The 14,038-nt window shown below is 38.8% G+C and overlaps 1 protein-coding gene across 1 annotated transcript in view; it reads left to right on the forward strand.

Moving 5' to 3' along the window:
• The first annotated feature begins 281 nt into the window (after window positions 1-281).
• CAPRIN1 (cell cycle associated protein 1) overlaps window positions 282-14,038 on the forward strand; it is a 35,298-nt gene continuing 21,541 nt past the window's right edge. Inside the window, exons 1-2 of the mRNA XM_019738511.2 lie at window positions 282-449; window positions 1,030-1,245. Of these exons, the coding sequence (XP_019594070.2) occupies window positions 1,030-1,245 (216 nt within the window). The 5' untranslated portion in view covers window positions 282-449. The remainder of the gene's footprint in view (window positions 450-1,029; window positions 1,246-14,038) is intronic.

Genomic DNA, 14,038 nt, shown 5'->3' on the forward strand with positions numbered 1-14,038 from the left:
TTCAGCTTCAGATCCAGCTGTTTGACACCTATTGTCCCCGTTTGGACGCCAAGCAATTTTGCCTGAAAGACCCTAGCTTCGACTTCGTTGAAAACTCCAGGCACCGCTCAGGCAGCTTCCCCGGGGCTGTCCCGACCTTCGCCGAGCGGCAGCGCCCAAAGTCGGGGGCTTGGGCAAGGGGGGTAGGAGGCCGACAAAGCCCTTTCCCACTGGCGTTCGCGCCGGGCAGCCCGAGAAGCCGCGAAGGTCCCCGCCCGATGCTTCCTCCACCCCCCTGCCCCAGAGGGCTGGCTGGCTAAGTCCCTCCCGCTCCCGGCTCTCCGCCTCACTAGCAGCGGCTCTCGGTGCAGCGGGGACAGGGCGAAGCGGCCTGCGCCCACGGAACGTACCGCCACCCTTGCCCCCTCAGTCGCCCACTCGGGATCTCCAGCAGCCTCCGCGCGCGCACGGTGAGCGCCACCCCGGATCGAGGCGCTGAAGGGGAAGAGGGCTGCTGCCCCGAGAGTCCTTTACCTCCGGATCGGCTGGACCTTTGCGAGGGGCTTGCTCCTCAAGTCTCTTCCCACCCCACCCCGTCCCCTGCGGTCATTTCCAGTGCCCTTCTCCACCCTTCTCTGCCTCTTAGCCCCGATCTCTCTCTCTTTCCTCCCTTCCTTGGAAGGCGACAGTACCTACGGGCCCTCCCTGGTGGAGACCGTTGCACTGGCCGTTGGCCGGCGCAGCGAGGCCCCGCCCCCGGCGCGAGCCTCGGTGCCCTGGGGCGGGTAGGCCAAACCGGTGGCCCTCGCGGGGGAGGGGCGGGGCGGGGGGCGGCGCGAGGCCGGGCCGGGCGCCCCGCTGGCGGGTCGCGAGCGCGCCGGCCGTCCCTTCCTGTCCTCGCGGCGCGCGCGGCCTCATCCCCACCCCCACCCGCTCGCTCCGGCTCCCGCCCGCTGCGCGTTTTGTCCCGCGTCTCGCTCCGTCCGCCGCCTGACTCGCCGCTCTTGTCCTTTCTCCCGCTTTTTTCTTCTCTCCCTTTACGGTCTAAAGATGCCCTCGGCCACCAGCCACAGCGGAAGCGGCAGCAAGTCGTCCGGACCGCCACCCCCGTCGGGTTCCTCCGGGAGTGAGGCAGCGGCGGGGGCCGGGGCCGCTGCGCCGGCTTCTCAGCACCCCGCAACCGGCACCGGCGCTGTCCAGACTGAGGCCATGAAGCAGATTCTCGGGGTGATCGACAAGAAACTTCGGAACCTGGAGAAGAAAAAGGTGCCAGGAGTTGGCGGGGAAGGAAGGGTTTGATGTTATGACACTGCCTGTAGCCTTCACTGTTTCGGTCTCCGGCGCTTCCCCTCCCCCCCACGTTCGGTGTCCACAGTAAACCGAGCTTCGTGCCCAGAAAACGGGCTCCTAGGGGAGGTGCTTGTCACCTGACCCGGACGCGGCGCTGTCCCCCCCGGTCCTCTTGATTACTGTCCCCCTGCTGTGGGCCAGGCCTTTTGGCCTTTTGGAGTGGGATGTGTAAGGGTGGGGACCTGTCCTGTCGCCAGATTTCACTGTGTGATGCCTTCTCTCCGTTACCAAGGCCCGAATTCTTTGACTAGGGCCAGCGGGGAGAAACGAGGTCCTGGTGTGGGGGCTCAGGGCTCAACGGACTGCCTCGTGGAGTTGGGATGGCCTACGTCCTCCAGCCGTGGGGTTTGTCCCCTCCGTTACCGTGTACTTGAGGCCTGCTCAGTGCCCCCTCCTCTCCCTTGGGAAAGAAATGTATTTAGGATCTTAAACTAGAATTGCTTCTTATAAAGCCCCATTTGAGTGGGTCTTCGATTTGCTCCCCGCATTTGATGGTCTCCCCTACGTTTCCTTCTTTGTTTCAATTGTCTAGCTGTCTTCTGAGCCTCACGCTCACCTTGATCCCAAGGTTTTCTGCAGCGGCTTTTTGTCCCCTGAGGACCAAAAGAGGGATGGGAGGGAGACTGCACCGATTGAGAGTCACTGTGGGGTGGGTCTGGGTTAGACCGAGGGCGATCGCTAGGTTTCTGGGCACATGGAGAGAGCGACTAACATGGCGGCGGCTGCGGGGAGAGGGAAGCGCTTTACAGGAGCTGCATTGTGAGCACAAAGCGAAAGCAGAGGGGGAGGGCAGATATCAGGCAGCCGCCGGGACTGGCGTCCCTCGCCCCCCTCCAAAAAAAAATCAAAAAAAATCGAGCCACACCCACAATATTTTGGATTAAATATTTAGCCATTCTATGTCACATCATGAGGTTTATCTTCAAGTTGGCCTTTTGTTTTATGCTTTCAGCCCAGGACAGTGTATCAACTGTTTTAGAGGGACACGTGTGTGTATGTATGTATGTGTAGAAAAAGGGTCTTGGCAGAGTAATTCAACCTTCAGTAAGATTGGAGGTGGAAAAGGAGAAACAAATCACAAATGAGGTAATTATATCAGCAACTGTTATGCAAACTTTTGTCTCTTACCTTAACAAGAAAAATAATAACTTTCATTTGATAACTTCTGCTTGTCCGCTGCTAGTAAAACATACTACATCTTGAATTTTGGAGGAAGTCATTTAAAAATATTTCCATCTAATAGTATTACTTAAGATTTTGGGATGGTAACTATTTGGCTAAAATTTTGGGCTGTGGGAAGTAACTTGAAGGAAACGGATGATGTTTAGATCGTAATTATTTGAATTGCTCATTTAATGATTAATTTTACATTTTTTTGGAGTTTTTTTTTAGATTGGATACTTCTCTGTCTCATCTACTTCTGTATTGGGAATTTTACTTGAATTTCCTGGACTTTATTTGAAATTGAGAGATGCTCTCTGTGGATTTCTACCTATTTTCTGATCCTTTATTTTGATAAACAAGTGTGGTTTATTATAAGTGATTTAAATAATAGATTTATCAGTATCAACAAGGCAACAAAAGTATTTTAATTGTGGAGTAGCTACATTCACATATGTAATAGAATAAGCTTAGCCAACACCACTATCTCCTGAGTCTGCCATCTAATTTAGTTTTTGCTACTCTATATGAAATTGAAAGTTAAGTATCATTTTTAAAAAATCTAATGCAGTAAACCTGTCAATGTTGGTGGTTGAATGGTTTAACTTTCAGAATTCCTAGGAAATCTGTTTTCTTCTAGGCTGGGAATCAGAAGATAAATATTAATGATGTAACATTTTAGGTATAGACATTTTAATTAGACATATTTTAATAACTGAAAAATAATTTTTCAAAGACGTTAATATAAAGTCAGGCACTGATGAGCAGCCTGCTTCGTTGTAAGGTGACTATTAGAGTCTAGTGTTCAAGTGTATCTGAAGACAACAACTATAGTTTATAAGCCCCACAAAGACCTGAACCATGACAGGTGACTTGATGTATAGGTTTGTATTACTATATCTTGCCTATTCTGACCTGCCTGCTATTGTAGAGGAGAAAGTTATTACAGAGATTATAGATTAGGCTAGTAATTACTGAGAAATTCCCTTGAATGATGGAGGTTTAACAAAATACACAAAGTAACATGTATTTTTTCTGTTTAGTGTTTTGGGTGCTAGATAGTGGAAAGGACAAATTACAGTTAAGTGAGGCTTTTTGATAACTAAGACTGAGCTTGTTAAATGGCTAAGTTGGCAGTACTGTTGTTGTGACTTAATTACTATTAAAACTAAGTTTTACATTTTGAGAAACTCAAGGCATTTTTTTCGTTATCTAGGTGATGTATGAAAGGACTTAACTGATGATTTTTCAACAGTCAGTGAGCATTTCTAGTACACCAAAAAAAGAATTTACTGTACAAATCAGTTTTGAACCTTTTTAGAAACTCTTACGGGATGAAGTAAGATACTGTTTATAACTGGATTTCTTTTTACTTCAGTCCACTTAACAACTTGTATTTGAGCTGTATTTCTGTCTTGACCTATTCGTGGGAGCCTTCTGGACAAACTGCCTTTTTCTGTGGGTGCTAAAATCAAGTATCCTGGCAAAAATTACTTCTAGATATGTAGTATCACTTACATTAAGGCATAGAACGTTGAAATAGTTTTATTTCACTTCCTTTGTAAAACAAAGTTATTATTTAATTTTCTAATAAGTCGAGCCATTAGAGGAAAGCTAAGCATCTGTTCAGTGAGAATGCATGCTTAACACTGATGAAATATGACCCAATTATGTAATGCAACTAAATGGCCTGGTAGTTTTGGAAATTTGGGCTTATAAAGACTACGTGAGTGTTTAGCAAAGGGAAGAAATGCAGTTATAAAAAGAGTTTAGTGTAAAACTCCATTTATGAATCTTTTCACTGATTAAAGTATAAGGAATAACGAATTGAGTGATTGCCTCGTTTTCTTCATCAATTTGTTGGTATAGAACTGGGCCCTAGGCTATGCAAGATGATACTTTGAAATCAAGTCTTAATTTTAACTGAAGGGAGAGCTCATTTGTATGGTAAGTGTAATCAGTTTTGATGTAGAATAAAGGGTATTTTAATAGATGACATTTACAATTGTTGTACTCTTTGTAAATATAACAGGTTTAGACATTAGTGACTTTGGTAGGTGAAAGATTAACCCGTGTTCTGTTGCAAGACAGCCTGGCAGCTTTGTAACCAATATGTGACCAGATGTGTTCGCCAAAGTGTACTGTTTTTCATCCTACCACCTAAAGTCTTCTTGCTCTTTGTGTCTTTGCAATTAATATTATTCTGAAAAAAGATGCTGTTGTTGTTAGGATAACATTTCTTTCCAGAGCATCGCAGTGTACCTATACTTAGAATTTTCAGTGCAGCTGTTGTACAGAATTTCTTTGTTAAGTATTTTGAAATAAAAACATTCTTAGCTATTTTATAACTAAAATTCTTTCTTGGGGCTAACATCTGAAGTTTTTCTTGACAGTTAAAATTTCTGATGTGTTAGCTAGCTTCAGAACTAACAATGAACTATTCCTCTGCATTGCAGAGAGCAAGATTACTTTGTTTTGCATGCACCTTGTCACAGAAATGAAAGCACTTAAAATGCTTAATTTGTTTCTCTCTGCCTGTCTGGGTGGGGGTGTGTGTGTGTGAGATAGGGAAGTATTTAAATTTAAATTTAAAAAGGAAAAGATGTGAATTCCCTCGTGATAATACGGATACCTTTTTCTGGGATGAGAGTAGAATCCTAAGTATTAGAATGAGAATGGATTGTTTTAATCTGGCCACATTGTTGTACTCTCGCATAATTCCCATGTGGCAAATTCCCAAATGTATAGGAATACATTTTGTGTGACTTAGATATTAAGCATACAATTTGTTATAATTTTATGTAATTAATATCTTAGTTTACATTTAGAACTGGATGAAGATTAGTACTTTCATTGTTTAAAAAGTTAATAACTACTTGGAAAAGGTTAAACTTAAAACAACATGGCCTTAATTTTATTATCATACTGTCATAGAACCTAAGATTTTTTAAGAGCTTAAAGCCATCTTAGAATTTAGTCCAATTCATTTTACAGAAGAGGAAATTGAGATGCTCATGTAAAATGACCCAGGTTGGAATGCGTGAATTCTAAAGTCTTGTAATGTTTCAGAGTTAATTAGAATTTGTAATGCTCTGCAGTGTCAACATAAGCGTAATTTTTCGTGTTTAAGCTGATCCTATAGAACCAAATAAAACCTTTTACTTCAGATCCTTTAGAGTTGTTTAGCTTTAAAAAGCTGAAAGTGAAAGAAAAAGCTTCTCATTTCTTCTTCATTGTTAGACCTTTATTAATGTCTTATTGTTAAATTTGTGTTTATAGGCCATCCAGGTAAAAAAAATCCTGAGACTAGCAGTACAGGTAAAGTCCCATGTTGTTGGGACATCCATATTGTAACGAAATGAACTTTTAAAGTTTGAACTCTGAAGCCCCAAATGCACATTTGCCATACTCAAGCTAGGTATGTTGTAGACCAGGAAATCTGGGAAAAGCATTACTAGTAGAAAGGAGTAGATGTGTCACAGTTTCTATCTTAATTCCTGTATTCCAAGTTCCTGGATAATTTTTAGTAATTGGTCCTGTTTTTGGGGGGAAATGAAGGGAATGTACGTAATAGAGAAGAACATGAGGAGTAGCTGAAGAGAAATTTAACCAAAGTTGGAATTGTAAATTGCTTGACTTCTGTTTCTTTGTTTTTCCCACTAGCTATGCCAGTGCTTTTGTTGGATAGCATGAATGTAAAAACGTAGATGAAAGAGCTTTTACTGGGCAGAGTGCAGAATTTCATATTTCCTGAGGAAAGGGAAGGTGTGCTTCTTGACCAAGCTCAGCTGAAGTATTCTGTTTCCTTTAACTTCCTGTGCTACCTATTGTCTGTACAGTTCCTTGACATTTTTATATTGCTTTACGTTCTTACCTTATGTGATTTTCTAAATAGGTATTAAGCTTCTCTGAGGCAGGCTATTAATAACATACTGTGCCTTCCGCATGATATATGCTAAATAAATATTTTCTATTTTGACTAAATCATTGCATAGAAATATTTGTAGCTTCACCATCAAAACCTTGTTAAAATGGATTATCTAAGGGGGAAAATGCATTTTGTACAGAGCTATTTACTTGCAGTGTTTTCTATTAAAATGGAATTTTTCCTGAAGGATTTTCTTTTTGTTAATTTTTTTTTTTAGTGAGTAGAGTTGATGAGTAGGCAAGTAGACCACATTTAAAATCTAGGTAGGTGTAAGCAAGATTTGTGAATAATCTTTGAAAGAAGGACATAAATGATTGAAGCATTGTAAATTATTAGAAATTTCATTGCATTCCCTTTAATACTGTTACTCAAGCAGAAATAACTAAAATATACTTTAATAATTGGGGAAAAACTTTTTGGTCTTTGCTTTAGATGAATTACAGTTCACATCTTTTTAACATTGAACTCCCAATGGAATGTATAAATCATTCAGTTGTACCGACTCATCCTAATGAGTAGCTTGGTGAAAGCAGCTAATTCAAAAGACACCTGTTAAGATTATAAATGATCATTTGTTTTTCAAATACACAAGCTTTAGACTTTTTAAGAATATGATTCAAAGTAAATTATGCTGGAACTCTTTAACATTATAGTTTTCATTTTCTGCTAGGGTCAGCTGCTTCCATTCGTTCAGGCTTACCTGCGTAATTACAGCCATGGGCAAGGAATAGGGTTTTTACAGGATTATCTTTTATCTTTTTTTTTTCTTTTCAGTTGGACAAAAGTCTTGTCAGATTAAACTCCTGGTTACTTACCTGCTTGAAAAATTATCTTACAATGAGACGCTAGATAACATCTAATCTAGCATCCTTTTACCGTGTTTTTAGTGTTCAGAAATTGAGCATTCTGGATAGGTGTTCATTCAGCTCTTCTGCATTAATCAGTCTTCTAGGGCCTGATAGAGTGCGCATGTCTCAATGAAAGTCTATTTCATTTTTGGACAAATCTTAAGTTCTTGATGTTAGAGTTGTACCCCCACCCCACTGTTTAATACTTTTGTTTTCTGGAACAACTCAGACTTCTGCTACATGAGAATGCTTCCAGCATTTGAAGATAGCTGTTATGGATCATTTATGGATTGTACTATATGTTCTCTTTACCCTCTTAAATTTTGAGGAAACTTGTTTATTTTTCTTGTCTTTTGTGACTTTTACTAACAACTAATTCTCAGTTGAATTGGTGGAGGGTGAATGGGAAGCAGAGTCAGCTGCCTACCACTATGTGGGCCAAGTCAGAACTAATGTTTCTAGGTGAAGAACAGGGAATGTAGGCACTGGGAGACTTGAAACAATATCTAGAGAGGCCACTGAACATTATGGAAAGTTGGGAGGAAAAGAAATCGTTATCTTCTGTTTTTGTATTTGTCTTTCTACAGGTTCTTTCAGTACTGTAGAAGTGATTTATTTGACCAGGAGACAAAATAAAGTATAGCTAGTTCCTCTTACTACTTTTGTGATTTTAAGCTTCAATTTTAAGTATGTGTCCTGTCCCAGTTTGGAGATCTTAATTATGAACAGGAGTTACGTCGTTTCCTGGAAAGCCAAACTAGTTTTTCAGATATTGTCTCCTCCAGATCTTTCTTGCTGTGACTATTTACAGTGGTCCAGTTGAAGAATTTTTGGGTTTTGGGGGAGTCTCTCACCTCTTTGCTATTTTTGATTGTATAATTAAATGTTTTCTTAAATTATTCATTTGTGGAATTTGTTAGATATAATTGTAAGGAAGGAAAGCTCAGGAGGAGGACAGCTATTTTGTATATTCATCTTCTGGTGCCCTCATGGCACTCTACTGAATTTTTAAAAAACATCTGAAATAACTTAAGAGTGAAAGATCTAGGTATATTGTGATTCAGCACCATAATCCTCTGGAGAAAGGAGAGAACAGCAGCAGCAAGGCCCAAATGAAAGGTGGCAACAGCTGGAATCCTGAGTGGCATAATAACGGGGGATAGTGTTGCAGTACAAAGGATTTTTCTGGAATTGATGACCTGAGGCGAGTTATTTAATTGTACTGTCTTTCAGTTTCCAGTTAGGTGAAATATGAGTAATAACAGTGCCTCCCTGATGGGGTTAACTACCTGATGCTTTAAATTTGAGTTATGTCTCACGTGGTGAATAGTGTCCACTATTATGAGCAATGAAGAAATAGAAGGTAGAGTGGGACTGGACAGCACTTGTTGGGGTAATTATTTCTTGGTACCACATGACTGTATAGTGTTTTGACATTTACTGGGTATTGTCATACCTCTATCCCATGGTTACCCTTCAGACACTGGGTAGGTAACCTGATTTTTATCTTGCTCATACGTGGTGCTTTATGTAAATTTTTAATATATTCTGGATGCTCAGCAGTTTGAAAAAGGAACCCTAAATTGAATTTCAGATAGGTATTTCAAGGTAGAATCTGAGAGGGCAGGTTTTTGTTAATATTGTGGTAGGCATTGTGATGAAGTTGTCTTTTTATGCTAGGAAAATGGCCCCATTCTCCAGAAATATACTTAATATTTATTTTATGTGAATGATATGAGTAGTTGACCAGATTGTCTAATACTACCATATTCTAGCTTAGGGAAGGAAAAAAAGCTGTGTTTTGCTGGAGCTCTTTACTCTTTGCCTCTTCTGTTTTTATTGGAGTTATTGTTAGATCAGCCAATGTGACAAGCAAGTCTTTATTTCTATCTTGATTTAGTTCATACTGCAAATTTTAACCCCAAATGGATAATTTTTCTACTTGGACTTAATTTAAGCCATTGAATAGAAATGTGACAATAGGAATGAGCCAGTTACAGTGGTGTCATTATCTCTGAGTAGTCTACTGCTTTTTCAAAGATTAAGCAAATTGTAGTATTGGATCAGTGCAGATACCACATCCTTTTTCTTATCTCCAAAAACTACTTACAGTGAACTGGGATTGCAAGCTACTCTCATTTTGAAAAGTAGAAAATTAGACCAATTGATTGTCCTAAGAGGCTGAGGTGAACGCAAAATTTGGTGTTCACCACTGAGTTTAATCATAATGTACCCTAAACTTCTGGAACTTTTGGCTCACAGTGCAAGATTTAAAATACTAATGAATGGAAGGTGGTAACCCTTCAGTGTTCAGATCACAAATGGATTTTTCCTTATGCAAATAATTATTAGGTTAAATACGCATAGGTGTATAAGCTGGTCTAGAAAACTACCATTCAAATTTTCTGTGTTTAAACCTGAACTTTTAAGCAACCTATTTCTAAATTGAGGTTGCTATATAATGGTTTGTAGGATCACAATTTGTATAGTATGTTTGATTCAGAATAATTTATTTCTACACTCCACTGGATTCACAAGAGAATTGCAATGTATTTGACTTAGGTGAGTGTTTCTCAAACTTCAGCACACATCAGAATCGCCCAGAGGGCTTAATAAAACACAGATTCCTGGTCCCATCCCCAGAGTTTCTGATTCAGTGGGTCTGGGGTGCTGCCTGAGAATTTACATAACAAATTCCTAGGTGATGACTGACATTGCTGGTTTGGGGATCACACTGTGAGAATCACTGACCTAGACCATCGTAGGGTCTCTGCTGTGTGAGGATTTCATTAAATGTAATATGAACAAAAGTCCCTTTAGTTCATGTTCCATTGTGATAAAGTTCTGTACACCTAAGCAGTCAGATCTTTTAATGTAGAACAGTTTTATTTTTAATTGTCATTCTGCCGTCATTTTATTAGTAAGTTTTGATGTTTCCTCAAATGAGGGCTGTTTATTAGGAACTTTGACCAGACCCAAGATTTTGCTTTTCTGAAGTTTGGGCAAGGACAAGGGATAGGATATTTATAACAATAGGATAGAAAGTGTTAACAGCTATAGAGGAACAAATATAAAGCTATTATGAAACTTTTATTATGGTTAGAAAAATGTTTCACAAAAGACCTGTAGTTTCCATTCATTTGATTAACTGCAAATTTTCTGATTGGATACCTATAGACACATTAATTCAACTCACTGGGTATAAGAAACTGTGATCTGCTTTTTGAAAAATCCCTGTTAGGGATCCTTGAGATTTCTGTTACATCGTGACTTTTTTTTAACACATTTCTTCCCTCGCAGTAAACTCATTTCTTGTAGTGTTAGTCGCAGTCCTCTTAAATTATTAGTCACAGTGGCTCTTAAATTATTATGAGAAACTAGAAACATGTTACAGTCATATAAAATCAAAATAAATAGATGTATGAGCTGTAAATAAAATCATAGATCTTTATTTTGGCTGCACCGAGGTCTTTTTGCATACTTTCTGGTGATATTCCATGAAGGTTTGTACTGAGGTGAGTTTCACATAGTAGCTGCTTTCCCTTTTAACCTTGTTTGTTCCCAGTTATTGTAGTGGGACAGATTATTTCAAAACTTGTATCTGTTTATTATCCACATGGATTCTGCCTTTAAGGGAATCGGACCCGGTACACAGTGGGGTTGGTGTCGCTTCTCAGTGATGTCTGGGGCCTCAGCTGGGAAGACCATGGCTTGTTTACTCGCATGTCTGATGCCGGGGCTAGGATAACTCGGACACTAGGAATGCTGACCAGAATTCTTGTACAAGACTTCTCTCCATGGCTGGGCTTCGTAGCACGGCAACTGCAGGGGTATTGGACTTCTTATTGGGGCTCTAAACATACCGTATTTTGCCATGTATAATGCGACTTTTTTCCCCAAATTTGTGAGGGAAAAGTAAGGATGCGCATTATACATAGGTAGCACTAATTCCATATCTATATAAATGTTTTTAATTCTTTTATTTATGCTTATGAGTTAAAAGTGTAACTCTAGAAATCAATAATGATATCTGTGTGCAAAATAATACCCTGGAATACGATCATTGGTTTTGTTGAACTTACAACAACTAAGAGTTCTTGGCCTTCTATGATGCATAAATATCATAAATTTGTTACCGGTACAGAGAATTTCTTGTACCTTGTATCTGTTCTTGTGTTTTGTAATTCCATAAAATTTCTTGTACCATAATATGTTAAAAAATAAATGCTAAAATTCCTTTTTAATACAAAAAACAAGTACCTAAATGTAAACAAATAAAAATTTGAATTAAAAAAATTAAAAAGAAAGATTTTTTTTTTCCCCCTGAAAGTTTGGGCCAAAAACAGGTGCGCATTATGCACAGCAAAATACGTTAAGTGTTTTTGGTGACCAGCAAATGGAGTAGAGATGCATTGCTTTTATGACGCAGTCTTGGAAGTTATACAGGATCACTTTCACTGTACTCTGCTGATTGAAGCCCATTCAATACAGTGGCAGGGGAATTGGACCTGCTCTTAATGTGGGAGTGCCAAAGTCACATTGTGGAACAGTATGTGGGACTGCAGATGTGGTGTGGTAGTCATTGTTGGAAGATGCAATCTGCCCGAGACCTCTGGGCTGGGTGAATACTAAATTTGTTATTGTGTAGAAAATTGGAGCTTTTCTATTATCAATAGTTTGTCCTACTATAGGTTAGTACAGATTCATGTTCAAGGATTATTATAGGTTAAAGTCCTGACACTATTCCTGTAATGTGTCAATCTTAACATCTTTTATGTAGCACGAAATTAAAACTTTTATTATACAAACTATATATGTTCATTGCAGAATATCCCAAAGTGTATAAAAAGCAAAGCAAAAGGAAAAATTCCACCTATGATTCTACCACTCAGGTACCATTCTTAATGTTAAAAAAAAAAAAAAATCCATGTTTATTTTTCTACATATATACAAGCATTTTTTCTTCTTTGTTTTTAGGAATTTGATTTGACATCCATTTTGATTGTCATATATGTTTTAAGTTTTCAAGACATTAAATGATACAGTTAAGCGAGGTATATAAAATGCTACCCTATGAGGGATATATAATACACTCACTGTGTATTTCTAGGTTTAGCAACAATTTCCATGAAAAATGTCTAATACCATTAAAAGAGAAGATAATAAATGCCAGGTAAAAGCTAGTAGCAGTTTTTCTTTTGCCTCGTAACTAGTTCAGAATTTTAACTGTCCTAGCACTAAATTTCAGGCCCTCCTCCTATTTACATATCTTCTATTCATATATTTTGAAATAGAGGAATTCTGACTGTAATAGTATTATTATATCCTAAGTTGTAATTCAAAGCAAATCTTGTTTAGTTTTTTAGTTCTTAAAAGTAGCCTACCTTTAAAAAAAAAATGGATGAACAAAGACAGTTGAAGGGTCAGAGGAGAGGGAATGAGTAGAAATCAAAATTAAGGGGGCAAATTTAAAAATAATTTTTATTTAAATAATTTTATTTAAATTGCCTCAGAGTGTTCTAGAGGCAGTTGAGCATATCATTTGCACCTGGGGTTAGGCCTGCCAGATCAGTGTAAAAACTTGATTTTTCAACCAATGGACTTGAATTTTATACCTGTTTAGCTGGTGGCTTATCAGTTGTGTGAAATAGTTCACATAAGAATAACATTTTGGATACTTTCATCAGCCTTTCATTTTTGATGATTATCTTGGTTTTATTTACCTCCGGTATAATTAAGGAATTGTGATAGGCTTTTTAATTTGTGGTAGAACGATTATGCAAGTTGACTAATGTTTCTGGTACAAAGAAAAGGATCATTTGACATAAAACAACTCTAGCGTTTTTAAACTTGTTTCTGTGCCTCAATGCATTTTATCAGAATCTTTGTATTTTGTTAATTGGTTAATTTCATTATTGCTAAAGGTAAGGAACTACATGTTTATAATTTATTGTGATTATTTAAAACTTTTCCCCTCTTGAATAACATGTTGTACACCTGAAACTTATATAATAATGAGTGTTAGTTATATTTTATTAAAAGTCTTTGAACCCTCTGCCTTAATTTAGATTTGTACTTGTTCCTTCTCCACTGACCCATAAAACAATAACTAAATTCTTGACTGTGTCGCATTACCTGAATATCTTTTTTTTGGGTCTTGTCCAATAATAGTATTGCCTGGGAAACCTCCAAAGTTTTCATCTTAGCTTAAAAAAAAGACCTTAAGCCAGAGATTAATATTTTACCCCCACTTGCATACATTTAATTCCATTTTTGAGAATATAACAAAGCAAAGCTGTTGACTAGTGTACTGCCCATAGCTGATGGCTGGAGGTATCTCATGTTCAAGAGAAATGGATGAGGTACATCAAAAACAATATGCACATAGGTTTATTCAGAAAAAATACACGATTTTTATATTATTCGTTTGAATTCTTTGGCAGGAGGAGGGAGGGACAAAAATTTAACATTTAAAATGTCTGCTAGGTTCACTTGAGTAAACCAGGATCGTAATCAAACTGTGGCCCTCACCCATGTGGGTAGGAGGAACCATGTGCCTCGGTCATCTGCGAACCTTTTTTGAGAAAACTAAAGAATAAGCAATGTGTCATTGGCTTGTAATACAGTATTTGGTATTACTCAGCAGTGGCTGGAGTATTTAAAGTCATTTTTCTAGCTCACTATTAAACTAAGTTATTTTATGTACTAAAACGAGTATATCTAGAAAGTATGCGTCGGGCAAGATTTGAGACAAACGGGTTTTGTTCTTTTA

This window comes from Rhinolophus sinicus, linkage group LG06 (genome assembly GCF_036562045.2).
Source record: "Rhinolophus sinicus isolate RSC01 linkage group LG06, ASM3656204v1, whole genome shotgun sequence".
Taxonomy (NCBI): Eukaryota; Metazoa; Chordata; class Mammalia; order Chiroptera; family Rhinolophidae; genus Rhinolophus; species Rhinolophus sinicus.